General features: G+C 39.6%; 1 protein-coding gene across 2 annotated transcripts in view; it reads left to right on the top strand.

Moving 5' to 3' along the window:
• TDRP (testis development related protein) overlaps positions 1-11,628 on the top strand; it is a 29,160-nt gene extending 17,532 nt beyond the window's left edge. For both annotated transcript variants that reach the window (XM_072855128.1, XM_072855127.1), the window contains 2 exons: positions 6,059-6,162; positions 8,469-11,628. In XM_072855128.1, coding sequence (XP_072711229.1) covers positions 6,059-6,162; positions 8,469-8,814 — 450 coding nt within the window. In that variant the 3' untranslated portion in view covers positions 8,815-11,628. The remainder of the gene's footprint in view (positions 1-6,058; positions 6,163-8,468) is intronic.
• The last annotated feature ends 7,221 nt before the right edge of the window (positions 11,629-18,849 follow it).

Genomic DNA, 18,849 nt, shown 5'->3' with positions numbered 1-18,849 from the left:
AAGGCATTGTGCTGCATAGATTTTCACAATCTAAAATGGAAGATATGGGAGAAACTTTATTAATGGCTGTTCTGATAAGCATACTCCATGCTCCCATGGTCAAACTGGTATGAGACCAGTCTGTAATCCTACTTCACAGAATACTGAAATGGCATCTTGAGAAGTTTCTGCTTTGTTTCTCATTGGTATTTTTGAAAAATAGTAGACTGCAGCATCTGACCTGGTCCTCTAAAGGTTTTGACTTTCTAACATCTCATGTTAGAATTCTAGTCCTTTTTAATGGTGCTTTTTTTCTTAGCAGTCTCTTATGGGCATTTCACTTGATTTTTTTATTTTTTTTTTTTAACCTGGAGTTTGGACTGTCCACCTGATTCTATTCTAGTGGTATCAATCAGCTTTGATTTTCAAAGATCACCTCCTCCAAGCTCAAGAATAGCTCATCCCATCAAGCAGAGCAAGAAGCAAAGGTGGTAGGAGGCCTGTCTAGATGAACAAGATGTTCCTGAAAAACCTGAAATATAAAAAGGAAGCATACAGGAGGTGGAAGCAGGGTCAAGTGACCTGGGGGGAATAGAGACACTCTCTGAGCATGCAGGGATGGGGTTAGGAAAGACAAAGCCCACCTAGAGTTAAATCCGGTGAGGAAAATGAAAAGCAACAAGAAAGGTTTCTGCATGTACACCAGCAGCAGGGAGGGTCTGAAGAAGATGGAGCTTGACTTTTCTTGGTGGTGCTCAGTGAATGGGCAAGAGGCAATGAGCACAAATTGAAATAGAAGAAATACCATTTAAACATAAGAAAAAAATGTTTTCACCATGAGGGTGGTCAAACTCTGGAACAGGTTGCCCAGAGAGGTTGTGGATTCTCCAGCTGTGGAGATACTGAAAACCTGGCTGTACAGTATCTTTGGCAATCTACTCAAGCTGATCCTGCTTTGAGCAGTGTGGTTGGACTAGATGGTCTCCAGAGGTCCCTTCCAGCTCTAAAGGCTGTGTGATTCTGTGAACTTGATGTTGAATTACTTCTTTTTCCACTGACACATGGAAAAATACTTTAAAAGTTTGAGAATACAAGCTAGTCAGTTATGTATATAAACTTTTTTGAAAATTTTAGGAGTAGTACTTTGGAGTTTTGTGTAGACAGTTACATCATAAAAATGAAATACAGAAGTTCTGCAAGTGGCTTGATGCTTTATGACCATATCAGTACTGTATTTTCATACTTTGCATAACTTTAATCTTTTTACATAAAATAAGCCTCCAGTTTGGTGAGGAATCAGCTTACCAAAGTGTCATTTCTTCTTTACTTATTGACCTTCCTTTGAAATCCATTGCAAGGAAGCTTATTATTCTGGGATCTGGGTCTTTCTCCATGTGCTCTGTAAGAATGTAAGAAATTCCCAGCTGATTCCAAGACTGGCCTGTCTAGTCTGGCAGTCTGTCTTTGCAGCAACAGGAGATGCTGTTCAGGGAGAGCATAGCTTGGCCAGTTTGTAGGGCCTCTTCCCCTAACATCAAGAATAATTGTTTTGAGATATTAGAGGGTACATCCCTCTAAATAGAGGGTATCCATTTATGGACCTGCTGTCTAAATTTGTCTAATCCTTTTTGTGATGGTTCCCAGCATTTTTTGGCTTTGCAGCTGCTGCATGTCACACTGATGGTTTCAGAGAACGGTAACTTCAAGATCTCCTTCCTGAGCTGTACCTACCAGCAGAGACAGTTTTAACTGTTCCAGCTGCATTGATGGTGGCACTGCATATGTAGGTGGTGCTTGTCTGTACGTTAAAAATCTTTAAAGAACATTGAAAAGAAATACAGAAAGGCAGCAGTCTGTTATGAGCGATTTTTTTAGTATGTGACAGAGTTACACGATAGCCATAGTCAAAAAGAAAGATTGTTGTCTTAACAAACAGTTCAGTAGTTAGAAAAAAGCTTCTGGAAGTGGGAAATAAGCATTTGACCTCCTCCTTTGCTAAGGTTTATATTCTTAAGTATGGTACCACTAAGAAGACTATCAGGAGTGAGGTGTCCGCTCCTTTCCAGTTGCGTGAAAAGATGCTTCAGGGGATCAGCGCCGGTGCAGGCGGGTGTAGAAGAGGAGGTTTAAGCATGGTAGGCAGACGTTCTGGTTTTACTCCTGCACTTGTGGGGTTTCTTTCAGCCTAGTCCATTTAATATCCACTAGACTTTGTGCAATGAGTTTTATCGCATATTAGCAAAATATGGTCTACTTGGACATTGATGCTGTTAGTGGATTATCCTGGCAGTGTTTCCTCTGGAAACCCCAAATAAATAAGTGGTGGAAGTATGTCTTAAAGGTTTAGCGTACATTTCCTCTAAGGGCTAGTTGAGAGAAGAGTAAATCAGTTAGAATCTGCTACACAGTTACTACCCTTGTATGTACCTACCAAATGCCATGGATCCATTGTGGGAGTACTTGTTTATGAAAAACGTGGAAGGAATGGTACAATGTGTACATAGGTACTCATTTACATACAGGTGGCAAGATTGCAGAGTTTGTAAATTTTTATTTGGAGACCCGCACACACTATCTGCTTGACACTGAATAGAACTTTTCCAATAATTGTTCTTAAAGATATCTGTAAATCAGAATCGGGCTTAATGAAATTAAATTTAAAAATATCCAAAGTTAAAAATATGGAAGGCTTGTGGCTAGATATTAATAGGATTTTATTATGAAATGGTTTTGGTTTTTTTGGTTTGGTTTGGTTTTTTGCCTGGAGGATTGCTTCGGTATCCAAAACAATGCAGCAAAGGTTGGAGTTTCATCAGTGAAGTACGTATGATGTTCTAGATTAAAAGAAGGTGTATGTGTAGGTATATCCTTTTTTACATGGATGTGTGTGTATAAATGCTTATCTCCAAATAGTCTTTTGTCAATCCTGTTCTTTAAAGGCACATATAATTTAATAATTTAAGTTAAGCCCGTTGTCTGTCTGTGTATTAAATTGCTATCTGAAAACCAGTAACAAGGTTGTTGGGGTTTTTTTTTGTTTTGTTGGTTTTTTAATCTGCAGATTTATTATGTGGCAATGGCTTGATGAAACATCATTAGCGAAGAAAGACAAGCTTATGTATAAATTAGATCCCTGAGGTACATTTGAGTCTTTTTCCAGTTTAAAGGCCTAAAGGATTGTCCTGGTTTCAGCTGGGATAGAGTTGATTTTCTTCCTAGTAGCTGGTATAGTGCTGTGTTTTGGATTTAGTATGAGAATAATACAGTGACAGCACACTGATGTTTTAGTTGTTGCTAAGTGGTGTTTACACTGGTCAAGGACTTTTCAGCTCCCCATGCTCTGCCAGGTGCACAAGAAGCTGGGAGGGGGCACAGCCAGGACAGCTGACCCCAACTGGCCAAAGGGCTATTCCATACCATATGATGCCATGCTCAGTATATGAACTGGGGGGAGTTGGCTGGGGGGCAGTGATTGCTGCTCGGGGACGGGCTGGGCATTGGTCGGTGGGTGGTGAGAGGTTGCATCACTTGTTTTTCCTGGGTTTTGTTCCTCTCTCTCTCTCTTGTTGTTTTCCTTTTCATTACCATTTATTATTATTTTCTTTTATTTTATTTCAATTACTAAACTGTTCTTATCTCAGCCCACGAGTTTTTTTTCTTTTGCTCTTCAGATTCTCTCCCCCATCCCACCGCAGGGGGAGGGTGAGCCAGCGGCTGTGCGGTGCTTGGTTGCTGACTGGGGTTAAACCATGACAAGGATTAAGGCAGTAAGAGTTGTTATGTGCTGCTTTTAATTGTGGGTTTGCCTATGGTGGCAAAAGGCGGTTCCTGCACAAAAAGGCCTGAAATAGTAGAGTTTGAGTAAGATAACAGAAGATGAAGGATTTTTTTAACATAGGAAAAGCCAGGTGCTTTCTAGACTTTCTTTTTCTTTCTTTCTTTCTTTTAAACAGACTACTTCCTTCAGCAGCTAACTTCTTGGAGATTCTTTTTTTTTTTTTTTAAAGTTTGCTGTGGATTAACTACTTTGCAGTGAGAGGAAGCCAAATCAGAGTAACAAATCCTCATGTTAAATTTGTTACAGAATTTAACTGAACAACAGAAACAGATAACAGGATTAGGCCTTTATAGACTAAAATTGAGGTTTTAGACCATTATTTACACCACAGAAGCATTAGATGTTGAGTACTGCTTGGAGAGGCTGATAGTTTAAACACAAAGATTTTGTATGGCAAGGTATCTGTTTGAAGGTATCATCTGCAGCTTGTCTGCTTTTGTTTTATACTATCAACAGTACCAGTCTTCTGTGAGATGGGTATGGTGAGTCTGCCACAGGGATGCAAAGTGGAAGATAGCTGTCTACATATTTTTAACATAATTAAAAATAGAAAGTGTATGTTTAAATTAAACATGAGGGTTTGCTTATTATAATCTGTAGTCACTTTATTCTCATAGTGTAAAAAATATATATAGAAGCTGTTGCTTTTCTTGTGAAGCCATGAGGAATGCTGTGGTTTATGGTAAGATTAGGCATGGGTTTAGGAAGAGGTGAGCAGAGCAGTTGCGGAGGCCTGGGTTGTGGTGAACCTGGCTCTCATGTACCTAGTCTGTCCATATCCCATGAATGAGAGCTGGAAATTGGTTTGGGCTTGCTCAGCCTTCCCTCTTCAGAGTTCTCCAGAGCTTTTCCCAAAGCTGGATCCATGTTTGTATCTAACCAAAGTTGAACTGAGTCTAGGTTAGACGTTCCTCCTGATCCTAAAATGGATCTGCTATGTCTCCTGAGTCAAAGTAGCTGAGGCAGTTCAGATGTGAGTAGGCAAGGCAGGTGAGAAGCGAAGGTGTAGGACATAATGAAACGGGAGAAGAAGAGATGGAAATACTCCGTGACTATCATGCAATAACAAGGGTGCTGTTTTACTCCTGTAAATGGTAGAGGTTGTGGGTTTCTGAAAGGTGAGGAGGTGGCAGTACCAGTATTTTCCTATCTGGTGTTTCTGCTCAATTTGGAGGTGATGTTTCACATGTCTTAAGGCCTACATAGACGTACCAGTTATAAACTGTAATCAGTTAAAACCTAAATGTCAAATTGATACTAATTTGCACCGATGAGTTCTGCAGAAAGGATGAAGCATAATAATAGGTGATGAATTAGCCTTCACTTATGTTGACAACTACAATTTTGTTTTGATTGTTTATTATACTTCATAATGTATTGTTGTATTTTTTAATGTAATCAATTAACACTGATAGACTGTCACTCTGCCATTCTTACTAGAACCTGCGAGAAAGAACAGCAACTTTCATATTCTGTGCTCAGCACGCATGCGTGCATTTCTGTTAGAGTCCCTAAGCATGCTATCAGAATAAAAATAACCAATACCTGTTTTTTTTCGCTTTGGGGGAGAGGGAATCAAACCTGTAATAATGTTGAAAAAATAATTTATGCTACATGTTTAATGGTTGCAATAAATTTAGAGAGCACGCTGTAGTGCACCAGTGCCACATGTTACATTTCACTGGGGAGCCAATGCTCTTAGCCTTTTTGCTTGCAGGGCCACAAGTTTTGGTGGAAAAAATAGGAACCATGAGTGCAAAGCAGGTTAAATCTTAAGAGTTTCATAATTCAGCTGGCTGTCCTGTCCATTGTGGCCCCTTCTAGCAATGACTGTTCATTTCATTTCTGTCTACTGAAGCCCCTTAGACTGTTTCCTAAGCTGCCTCAATTCCCTTCTTACTGTGATATACTAAAATGGAGCCAGCAGCTCCTGCCTGCAGAAGAGCAGCCAGGAGCCCAGCTGTACTCCCTGACATCACTTGCCAGCCTCTGCAAACTGGCAAGGTTTTGTACGCTTTGCTCAGAGGGAAAGAGCTCTTGCTGCAGTAACCCAACTTGCTGCTCTTCAAAATGTGGCCATCCTCTGCAGGCTGCATAGGGCCGCTGTGCTCCCAGCTGCACAGCACACGAGAGGCAGGGCTATTGCTGCCTATCAGCCACCCAGAGTCAGCACTGGCAGCCATGCTCTGTGCTTGTGAGACTGTAATTCACATTTATGAGGATGTTTACTTCTCTGTATAGGTTCAAGGTGCAAGTTTCCGGGGTTGGAAGGAAGTGACGTCTATGTTCAATAAAGATGACGAACAGCAATTGCTAGCAGGATGCAAGTCTCCAAAATCCAAAGGGTGAGTAAAACCAACTGGTCTATCTGCTATTAAAATACACAAACTGAAACAGAAAATAGCTGTGCAAAGTAGTGAAGGTAGACGCTGAGAAGCAGTAGTGTTCAACTCCTGGAAGTTAAATCACAGAGAAAGGTTTAGGTACATTTCAAAATTATGTATATGTTAAGCTTCCAATGATTAAGGCATGCTGTATTAGGAAAGGATGGATATTGTTGATAACCTTTTTAGGTCTGTCGGGAAGAAAAGGGAATTAACTGCATAGTATTTTTTTACTGTAGAAAAGGAGTAAATGTTTCTGAGTAAAAGGGTCATTCCCACCCTCCCCCTTTCCTCTTAAGGATTAATTACGGCTGAGTTTACAAATTTCTTTTTTTACATGCTTTACTTTCTCTTTTGAAGTCTTGTCTACACCTAAAAAGGTAAAGCGGAGTAGCTATATACCAGGATCTGCAAATCTTCCCTATTGGAGCTGAGGTGTTTACTTGGAACAGTTCTGCTGCCGGTATGATTAGAGCTGTTCTCTGAACAGAACAGACCTCTTCCCAGGACAGACTAGTTTGCTGTTACAAGTATATATAGGTAAAGCCTACATATACTTGTGCTAACTAACTGCCTTGATTACAAACAGGAAAAAATGTGCCACCTATTAATATAGCTGTTCCAGCCAAATATTAGCTTTGATAAAACTTGCTGTAGTATGTTTTGTTTCCAGTTTACTTTGAAATATATATATTTCAGTATGCAAGCGTATATATGTGCATGTAGGGGGGTGTGTGTATATATATATATACACATAAACAATTTAGAATGTAAATACGTATATTTCCATTTCCATTTGAGCCTGTTCCATAAAACTTCCCAAAGGTTCCCAGCTGCTGTCCCTGTACAATTTTATGGGTGTTATTAAGATGCTAGGTTGCTTCAAGGATCCTTTGCAATTGATGCTGAATATAAGAGTCAAGTAACCCAGTGAAGAGAGCGGAAGTATGAAAACCAAGCTACCACAAATGTGGAAAGCTAGTTTAGCATTACTATGAAAACTGCCTGTATTTTAAGTTTGGGCGTATTTTCCTATAACTGTATACCACGATTTTTACTTTACTTTACTTTTAAAGAAACATGCAACTTTTCAAGTTTGCTACTCAACGAAATATGAGAAAAGTGTTTGGAGTCTGTGACTGGCTTTAGCAGGATGAAAATCCTGAAAAATCTAATAATAAATTCAAAATTCAGTAAAGGAAAAGTAATTTTAAAGGTATTGGTTCAGTTGCTTCTATTTAAATATGATAGTGTCAAGCTTTTGTTAATGGAAAAAAGCTCTTTCAATAGACATGCTAAAAAAATTTCAGTGGTGGTTTTATTTATGGCTAAGGAATTTGTATGCTACTAGCAGATAATGCTTTCAATTTGCTATTTAGCTCAGTGAACCCTGAAGGTTGTGTGTTTCACTGCTGGTATTCAGTCTTTCCTTGTGGTCCGTTATTTGATTACAAACATAACCCTGCATATAAACTTATGCATAAACATTTGACATTCTGTATTTTAAATACGCCACACTGCAAATATGAAATAATTCAGATTGAAGGTTTTTAATAGGATGAGAAATGTAATAATATGAGTAGTCTTTCAAATGCCTCTTTGAGAGAGAAATTACAACAAAGGTTGTTTTTTCTTAGTTTTGGTAGGGGAATTTTGGGAGTTCTTACCAGAAATACAAAACAGCTGTTTTCAAAATATTGTGCAGATCTTTATGAAAAAAATGCTGGTATCTTTACAATCCTAATACTGTGTACATCAACTATTTTACAGTATAAGGTTTAACTGGCAGGGTGATAACAGGTATATGAAACTGAGGAACATAGTGAGTGGTTGTTAAAGCTGGTGGTAGGCAAAACATTTTTGTATTCCTTCTACTATCCTAGCTCTGGGTTTGTTTTTTGGGGTTTTTTTTGGTTAAAGTCCTAAACTGTTCTAATGCATGCTAAATACTTCATGCATTTCCAAAGGCGGTTCTGTGTAATTCACGGGGCAAGGGGGAAGGGGGGGTGTCAGTCCTTTTATAATAGGAAATGGCCATACTCAGTCTGCTTCGGATTTATGACTGCAAGATTCTACTGTGTTTAGGCTTACATGTATACGAGGGTGTTTTTCCTGAAGTTGACAGTAATGGATGTGCTGTCATAGGCTGATGACTCATTAGCATTCCTTAATATAAAACATAATAAATTAATTGAATGTTTATTAATAACTATTACATGCATTGTTAAATGAAGAAATTAATCACCTCATCATTGTTTTTTTTCTAGAACAAACCTAAAGTTAAAGGAAGAGATGAAGTCTGAAAAGAAGCCAGGTTTTTGGGACAGTTTGGTGATAAAGCAGAATGTCCCATCTAGGAAACCAGATGAGATTGAGGGATGGGAACCACCGCAGATTACTGCTGCTGACTCTACCGGTGGTGCAGCAGCTACTTTAAGTGACTATACAGCCTGGTCAGGCTGGGAAGATGAAACCAAAGGCTCCACAAAATACACAAACCTGGCCAGCTCAGGAAACAGTTCCAGGTGGAGTATCAAATCAGCTGGAAAGCTGGTTAGTATTAGACGTCAAAGCAAAGGTAACCTTACTGACAACTGGGAAGAACTAGAATGATACTATACTGGTAATGTGAAATACTTTATAGATAAGAAGAGAAAGGTTCCATGATTTACTCATATGTTTAAACCAAAATCAAATCTGCTCAATATTGCACCTTTATACAGTACTTTGTTTTATTCAGATTGTTACAAATTTTTGCTCACCTGATAGTAAATTTTCTTATTACATTGTTAAATAGCTATGTTTTCCACACTGAAAAAAAGTAGAGAATCTATTTTGTGCCTATATTTCACATTCAGACTCTGCAGTATGTTGGATTGTTGGTTTTACCAAAAAAATGTAATTCCTTAGTGAATGTATACACTGGTTGTAAATTTGACTGCCTTATGTAGGAACTTCCAATAGCTTGAGGTCCTGGCTTTTTTCTGGTATTTGAGGGCCACTCAAAATTTTAGTTTTGATGCTGTCCCTTTTTAACTCAGAATACTGATCTGTCGCTTGCAGGGAGAATGGTTATACTTAGTAGACTGTTTTCCAAATCTTCAGCCTCAGCATATGCTTCAGCTTGTGCACAGAAGATGCTCAACTGTCACAATGTGCTATACTGCGTATGAAATGGGAAAATACTATTCTAATGTAATTCCTTCCATCACAGGATCTTCACCAATAGTCAGGTCAAATGGGTCTTCCAGAGGTTGTTTTTTTTTTTCTTTTATATTGAACATTGTTTGACAAAGCTAAGCTTCTCCGTTTTTAAGATGCATGTTATGCCAAAAATAAAAATTATTGAAAATTTGGAAAGCAGCAGTGAGTACAGTATAAGATTATCTCAATATTCAGTATCCGTAGTTCTGAATCTAGGGATAAGTTGCTTCTTATGGAAGGGCATACGTGTTCAGTTTTACAATAGCCGATCCTTGTTCTACAAACAAATTTTTGCTTTGTACTGTGCTGTTCCTTCCCCCCTGCCCCATAAGCAGTGATTGAATTGTACTCTGGCATTTTCAGGGTAACTGAGTAACTGAGCCATTGCAAGTATGTGCATGCACACAACTTCTGAAGCATTTTTGTTATAAAGCTCCGTCTTATTAGCTACTGATCTTTTAATTTTTTGGTAAAAGAAGGTGAAGTGTTAAACTCGAGATTTGAAATGTATATAAGAATACTAAAAGTGCCTCTTTCTAGCATATTGTCTCTCATTAGCAGTGTGGCTGATGTCAGATCCAAAGTTGGTTTCCATTTTGTTTATATGACCTACATAAATGCTACTTTAACATTCATGGAAAAAAATCAAACCAAAAGTTTCATAAACAATGAACAGTAGGCCTTTTCTCTCCTGATTGTTAAACTGGTGTAACAGAACTGAAAACTTGTTGACTGCCTTGCAACATGGCCAGTACAGTCGGAAGATCAAGTTAGCATTTCAGAGAAAATCAGCATTTTTACAAGAAAGCATATACCTTTATAATGGATGTCTTGTAAACATATTTTTGCAAGAAGCTTATGCCGATGAAAAGGGATGCATGCAATTTTCTTCTAAGCTTGTACCATTTTTCTGTTACTGACACATTACTCCTTTCTTAGCTCTCTCTTTCTCCTCTCTCTTCCAATTAATATATAGCTTTCTGGCTTACAGTTCCTGCATAGTTATTTTTTGGAGATTCCTGTCAAGATGTGCCTGGAGGGAAACTGTAGCAAAATGTTTTTGGTTTTTTTCTGGTATTAATAGGATGTTAAAAGACATTGCTCTTAAGTTTTTATATAAGAACATCAGTGTTTTGTGCTACAAAACAGGATCTTGTAACTGGCAAATGTATTTGTAAAATTGGCATTATATATTAAAAAAAAATACTAATAGAGGAGAAAGGGTTAGCATTTTTATATTGCATCATTTAGTCTGTGAGTAAACTGTGTATTTGCCTTTGGCAAGTACGTATGCTGAGGTTAATTATAGGAAAGAATTTGTATTCTTGGGTAAAGTATGCTGCATTTTATAGTTTATGGAATACCCTCTAAGGCATGCGCTAGTGTTTAGTTTGGTTTTTGGTGCTGACCTAAAAGAACGGAAAAAGATCTGCTAGCAGCCCTCAATATTTTGCTCTCAAAGATGGGCTAAGAACTTTTAATTTCCCTCCTGAAGAAACTATTTATACTGTGACCAGTAAAGGTTTTGCCTTGCACATTATACTGTCAAGTGCCTGTTTCTCACCTTGATGATGTGTTTGATGCGCAGCTTAACTGCAACATTTTTCAATTTGTTTTTAAATGTATGATAAAGAATATGCTCACGAAGCCGAAGCCTATTATAAACAAAATTGCATCCAAGTGGGAAATTGAGATGTGTAAACTTACAGTTTAACTCCTAGTGATGAAAGTTTTGGTGTGCTTTTTTCCTCAGAAATAACCATTCTAAGGATGAACATTATTAAATTTAATATAATTTATTGTTATGCTTTAATAATGTGTTTGTCTTTTGAGAACTCACTGGTGTGAGCTTTTCTTCTCTTATGTTTATAAACTTGTCTGAATTTTCAGAATGGGGTCCTCTTTTCTTTTACCTTCTTTAGACGCTTAACTACATTATACATCTATGGGCTTAAGCTAGACACAGCTCCATACGTGGAATAAGTGTAGAATATGTCCCTTAATATTTGTTTTGAAATTGCATTTCAATCTATGTGAAATGGTTTAGAATAAGGTAGCATTAAGATTGTATGATAAGATTGCACAAAATAAAATATAGTTTATATTGCTTTCTCATAGCCAATCTGCATGGCTGTTGGCGTGGTTTTGACGGGAATTAAAAGCTTCATGTGGCTGTAACTAGTCACTTAACTCTAAGCAAAGTTCTTTCTGAGTATTTTTATTTATTAGCATCATTTGCAAAAAGAAAAGTAGTATTTTCCATATGAATAAAGATTTAGTTTGAACTGAAATGCCTTATTCTTTGATTATTTTTTTTTTGTCCCGTTTTATTTGTCATGTGAATATGTTTCCAGCTATGTGGACGTTACTTGCATCATTGTAGAATACGGCCAAGGAAGTAATAGCTATGTTTGTCCAAACTCAGTGAATCATGCTGTCTCAGAAGCTGCAGCATCCTAGATTTAGAGATCACCCATTGCTTTCACAGTGCGAAGAATTAATTGGTTTTGACAAACTGCAAATATTTTGTTTTACTGGTATTTATTGGTTTAAACTTTTTTTTTTAATTTATTGGCTGTTATGAAAGCTTGGGCAGAGCAGCATTCTTTCCCTAAAGATTTCACCAGCCACATGTAAACTGGAGGACCTGGAATGCTTTTGCATACACTGGACCCATAACGAGGTGAGACCTGCACGTCCTGGACCGTGACAAAAGTGAGATGCAGCTGCTGTTACCAGTAGATCGGCATAGAAGGAAGCGTATTGTCAGCTTCGCATTCTTCCACTCTAGTCTGCTGGCTTTGTTGTTGTTTGAATAGACTTAGCAGGGAACATTTAGGCAAAATGTTTCTTATCTGAGTGTGTGAACTAGCTGAAACAGAAAATTTTATTCATACAAGTTACATTCTTAGGGGAAAAAACCCTGTATCAAGATGCCTCTGACTATACCCAGGTGGGTCAGGCGCATGTCTGGGCGGGTGAAAGGGAGTGGAGGGACCTGCATTTCCAGACCCTGGGCAGACAAGGACCCTGCCAAATTTTAGTACAGCTGTTCCCACAGCCCAGGTGAATTCGGCCTGGCATCTGTCTCAATTTCCAAAACTTTTTGAAATGCTTGTTAATGTATATGAATGTCAGATGACAAAATTGTAGGTCTTATCTCTGTACAGTCTGAAAAGAACACGAATGCGCATGTTGTTTAGCTGTTTCTTGCATATCTAAACTGTTCATACTGATCTTTTTTTTTTTCCTCCTGAGTGCCTGCTAGTTGTTTTCTGATGTATCTGGGAAATGAAACCAGCACTATGAAGAAGAAAAAAAATTTCCTAAAAGGCTTAGTCACTGGTGATAGTTTGCAAAGGTGTGTATCATTAGATATCTGTCTGTCTCTCAAAAATTTCGTGTAGCATGACTGCTTTGTACCATCCAAGACATGGAATCAGACAGATAGGCAAAGAATCCAGTTTAGAAACTGAAAGAGTTGCATTTATTTTAAGTGCCACCAGCATAATAGCAGAAAAAAAATGCTTCTTCTGTAGTTACAAAGTAATAGAGTATGAAAACAATCAGAAAATAGGGATATAAATAATAGAAAATTATATGAAATACAGAATAGTAAACAAAGTGTAAGGAGAAGATGGTTTTTCATATGATATTTACCAACTCATCACTGGTACTGAATAAAGAAATACCTGCTCTGTATTTGGGAAGAAAATTTTCCTATTCTGTGTCTAGTATTTACTAAAAGGTGCAAGAAAGCGACGATATTCTTTTCAAGTTCATAATAATTCGGTAAAAGCTTGGTTGGCACTTAAATTTTTATGCTCTTGAGACCCAAATAACACTAGTGAAAGCTTAACAACACATTTTGAACTGTGAGTTTGCTATTGGAAAAGAAAAAGCATTACTCTCTGCAGAGACAAACGCACAGCTGTATTTTGTAAGACTGGTTTGTCCACTACTGAAAATAATCATGTGATATTTTGCTTTCTAGTTGCTCTAACCCCTTGTACTGGAAGACTAACTGAACAGCTGAGTTTAAATAATTTTTCAGAGAATTCGCTGGTTTAATTATTTGAGGTTGTATAGTAAAACAGCTCAGATTTGATACAGAACCATTCCTTTAAGTTAGCAATGTCTTCTGGCCTTTCTTATCTTGTACCTCATCCCTTGAAACCCCCAAATGTATTGAACATCTTGTTTGTCCAGGAGTCTTGGATTCTCCACGAGATTACACTGCTAAATGCTTCTGGTACTGGAGAGACAGAGAAAATACTGTGGTGCGTGTGTTTGTGCTGGAAAGGAAGGGAGACTCATGTATCCAGAGTCCAAGTACTGTACTTGGTATATTATTATTTTTTTGCTGCTACAGCTTTCTTATGTGCAAGATAATTAATATTAATTATTCTTTGCTTTGTTTTATTTTTGTACTTGTCCCCTATTAGCTTTTTTTTGGGTCACATATGCAAAGACATCCTCTCTGATTATGTAAGACCTAATCTTTGCTGTTTCTCTCATGACGGACACCCACTTTTAGGCAGACTTGCCTTCAGCTTAATGCCTGTAAACAGTTTATCTTTTGAACATTTGGACAGAAACTTGGCAACCAGCATTTGACAGGACAAACAAAGGAAAACAAGTCAAGCATCATTTCCCATTAGGAAGTAAACTATTGTTTGATAGGATGGAGCACAAGATTCCCAGAAGTCATACTACCGATACTGTACATACTACAGTAATGCTGCACATAGGGTTATTTCAAAAATTAGAGATGTAATGAAACCTATACTTGCTCTTTTTTCATTTTATAAACTCGCACATTTCTTGAAGTGCATTAACCTGTCTGCATAGTGTGGCTGTCACGCTGCTGCCTGCAAGAGAGCCGTGTGCGTGCTGAACCAAACCGTTGTGGCCAGGGTGGACGGCCTGTTGGCGGTTTAAACCACGATGGAAGATCTGAGCTCCTGACCTGTGCGGTGAGAAGTGGCTGCACTGGGGACAGGGAGAAGGTTTTCATGGCAAGTGAAGGGCAATCAAGGAATGAAGCACAGTATAAAGAGAAGTAAGAAGTCCAGAACATCCGAGAATGTTCCTAGAGGGGTTAGTATTAATATTTACTATTAGGCCAGGGGTTTAGTGTTAGAGAATCAGAACTAACACACAGCTAGTCCTCTTTCCTCCTGTTTTTTCTTGGTTGTCCTATTCAAGAACAGGATTTTTGGCTGTGGTGAGCAATTGGAAAGAATGTCCCCTGTGCACAGGTACAAAATAGAAGGTTTTGGATGCCTTTAACATTGGTGCTCTGTAACTCACAGGAAGCACTTCTCCAGATCTATTCCATACTACTGTGCCTATAAATTAGACTTAATTGATCGAAAATGTAGAAGGTGAGTGCACGTGGTAGAATACTGTACCTTTAAATGTAGGATTAGTAGAAGGCATATGGTCAGCTTGCAGCAAGAACTTAAGTGGTGGTGGGATTAAACTATTGAAGTTTTAGCTGAACTAAACAGATCCATCCACTATCCTGCTCCTTCAAATTCTGTACTTTCACCAGATTCCTGAGATCTCAAAGAGCTTTCTCCATCCTTCCCTCTCTTCCCTGAGATCCCTGATTCCCCATTAGTGTCAGGATATTTTTTTCCCCTCTTAGTGGATGAATTACACGCTAGAGGTTGATTTTTTTGTTCGTTTGTTTGTTTTATTGCCTCTAAGCCTGTGAATCTGGGAATTTACGAAGCATCACTTGGAACTTGCCCATTTTGGAATGGGCGAGACCGTGTTTCGAGTGCTCTGCGCCTGGCTTCCACCTCCTGCCTGAGGCACGCTGTTTCAAGCCATCAGAAGCTGCACAAAGGGTCCTCACAGACTTACTGCTGGGGCCAGATCCCCAAAATATGTGTGCGCGCACCTCCTTGGCAGAAGTGCGTGAGGTGGGTGGCCTGGTGTCTCTTCTGTGGCTGCGATGCATGTACCTGCGGTGGGCTGAAGGCCTCACACAGCCTTAATCGGGGCAGGGACTTGTTCGCAGGCCTGCTGGGAGTGCACCGGCTACTGGCGTTTTGGGTTGGGGTGCTCTCCACCTCACTTGTTGTTGCATTTGACGTAAGGTGGCTTAACTAGGCAGTGGAGCAACACCATCCTGGTTAGTGGTGGTCTCACTTTTTCCCAGTGACTGCTTAAACATTCGTGCTTCATTGCAAGAGGAGGGGAAGGGTGGCAGATGAAGGCACAGGATCAGGCCACACACCGTGCAGCTGAATAAGGAAAAATAGCAGGGACATGCTATTGCAGGAGCTGCTGCATTATAGTCAAGCATATCTAGGTTTAGTGACTTTTGAAAATACTGCCAAAGTATTGCTTTTATAAATTAGCCGAGTTCTAAAGGCATACCATTGAGTTCAGAAGGGGACTACAGGTTTACAGCTTTAAAAGTCTCTAGTAGGAAAAAGTCTAAAAATAACTGCTCTGTCAGAGAGAACAACAGGGACCGAAACATGGGGGAGAGGGGCTCCAAGCATGCAGAGCTTCGTTCTGTAATCTAAGCATTGTGTGGGAATGACAACTGACTTTAGCAAATGAATTATTCTTCCATTATTATTTTGCCATAAATACTATAGTAAAACAGCATTCAAGTGAGCATATAAAAATTAAATAAGTTTAGAATTAAGTGGTGGCTGTTTGTGTATGCCTTGACAATTGTTAAAAGGCTTTCAGTTGAAGGCGCAATGACCAAGTACACAAAGTGCAACAAATATAAAGCTGAACATGTTTTATTCATATTTGTAGAAGAATGTACACATAAACCTGCAGGAAATAAGGGTTACCAGCATGTCTGAAAGGCAGTGGGATGGATTGGTGTGTTGCACAGAGAACAGCCCATGGGAATCGAAAGAAAAGAAACCCAGGTTTAGTGGCTCTCACCTCTGCCAGGTTCTGAATCCACTTACTGTCATGTCCTTGGGTACAGACATTACAAGCTTTAAAGGTAACCTTCATCCTACTGAACTCTGCAGGACTTGGGAATTATGTTCTAGTGCCTTTTAAGGGGTTGGACCTGAGCCTTGCAGCTGAAAGCATAGGAACAGTGCAAATGAATAGGATAATTAGCTAATACTTCAATATTCGGAACTGTAATTTAACAACTATTTCCAAACATTTGATATTGTTTGCTTTATTTAATGTTGGTATCTTTGTATTGAATTGGCAACCTTAATTGGATATTAAAGGTCTAGCCTTACTCTGACGCCCAACATACAGAAGGAAAAATTTTCTCTTCATCAGGACCACTTATTGGGAAAACAGGAGGTCGGACTGTAGTCCCCTCTCCTAGCGACACGTGCTGGTGTACATACGCTTGGTCGTATGATGCCACACAGCTAGGCAGCTGCTGCCCGCATTTGGCCATGATGCTTTGACCCTTTCTTTTTCTTAGGTGAGTGCCTGAACATCTAGCCCCATGATTAAATATTGACTGGGGGCTAGAGAAAATTAATTATTATATGGGAGTGGAGTAGGTTCAGCTGAAAAGACCAAGGAAGAATGGTTCCATGAAAATTATCCCTAGAAATAATAGTTTCTCATTTTGGTTGGATCAGCAACTTGAACTGACTGGCTGACTCTGCAGCTGCATCAATGCCTGCCATGGCACAGGAGAGAGGAGGGTGAATGTGACACGCGACAACACAATCTCAAATATAGCTTTTGGGACAGGGAGGCCCCAGAATTTGTGTTCTAACTGTGAAGATTTGGGGTAAAATGGAAGCCCTCATGAACTTTGAAAGAGGTGAGCTCTCCTCCTCAGCTTCTCAAAGTAAGAGTGCAGGTGATAAGCTCCCAGAAGAAGATTTATATGCTTGACCTTGCTGGAGATAAGTCTCACTCTCTGGTCAAAAGTTAAGCACCTGAGGCCATTTTCAGTATGCTGCTTGACTTAGTGTCCTCTTTCTCTTTAGCTATTGCAGAGTGACTTCTTAGGCACTTTCCCCATGCCTCCTGTAAGAAGCTATGAAGTACTTGGTTTGTTAGATTTGGGTTACAGGACTTATCAGTATCAGTACTGAACTTATCAGTATCAGTACTTAAGTATCAGATGCTGAAGTATCTTTGTGAAGATTGAAGGTTTTTGATGAAATCAGCTTCTGGTGCAATTGTCCAACTTCAAGTGATGAGGCTTAAGAAATATGTACACTCTGTCTTGCTCTCTTTCTATATGTACATATACATATATATGACAAGACTTAGAGGTTGAGAGCAATAGCATAAATGCAAAATTAATAAATTTTTGCTGTTATTTATTGCCTCCTTTCTGTAAAAGTGTATGAATTACTTTCATGTTTATTATTGGCTCAAAAATACACTCACATACAAGACTATTTAGCTAATACAGTTCTTTCTTTGCCAATGATGGAGCTGTAGCTATGCTAATTTCTGCACCAGGCAACTCCAAAATGTTGTGCTACTATTTTTCATTTCACCCTCTCCTTTCTGCTAGCCTGCATTGCTTCTGCCTTCTCGACCACAAAATGCCACTAGTCTTTCAGTCCTATTTCTAGTGGATGGCAGGGGTCAGTATGGGGACGGGTGCCGTTCAACATCTTTGTCGGCAACATAGACAGGGGGATTGAGTGCACCCTCAGCAAGTTTGCTGACGACACCAAGCTGAGTGGTGCAGTCGACACGCTGGAGGGAAGGGATGCCATCCAGAGGGACCTTGCTAGGTGGGCCCATGTGTACCTCATGAAACTCAGCAAGGCCAAGTGCAAGGTCCTGCACATGGGTGAGGGCAATCGCAAGCACAAATAGAGGCTGGGTGGAGAATGGAGTGAGAGCAGCCCTGAGGAGGAGTTGGGGGTGTTGGTCGATGAGAAGCTCAACATGTGCACTCGCAGCCCAGAAAGCCAACTGTATCCTGGGCTGCATCAAAAGAAGCATGGCCAGCAGGTCGAGGGAGGTGATTCTCCCCCTCTACTTGGCTCTGGTGAGACCCCACCTGGAGTACTGCGTCCAGCTCTGGGGCCCCCAACATAAGAAGGACATGGACCTGTTGGAGCAAGTCCAGAGGAGGGCCATGAAAATGATCAGGGGGATGGAATGCCTTGTCTATGAAGACATGCTGAGAAAGTTGGGGTTGTTCAGGCTGGAGAAGAGAAGGCTCCAGGGAGCTTCCAGTACCTGAAGGGCACCTACAAGAAAGCTGGAGAGGGACTTCTTACAAGGGCAGGTAGTGATAGGACAAGGGGTCATGGCTTTAAACTGAAAAAGGGTAGATTTAGATTAGATAGAAGGAAGAAATTTTTCACTCTGAGGGTGATGAGGCACTGGAACAGCATGCCCAGAGAAGTTGCGGATGTCCCATTCTTGGAAGTGTTCAAGGCCAGGTTGGATGACAGTTTGAGCAACCTGGTCTAGTGGAAGGTATCCCTGCCCACGGCAGGGGGGTTG

Source organism: Ciconia boyciana, chromosome 3, assembly GCF_034638445.1.
Source record: "Ciconia boyciana chromosome 3, ASM3463844v1, whole genome shotgun sequence".
Classification (NCBI taxonomy): domain Eukaryota; kingdom Metazoa; phylum Chordata; class Aves; order Ciconiiformes; family Ciconiidae; genus Ciconia; species Ciconia boyciana.
The sequence above is the reverse complement of the archived record's forward strand: the minus strand, read 5'-3'. Positions and strand labels throughout refer to the sequence as shown.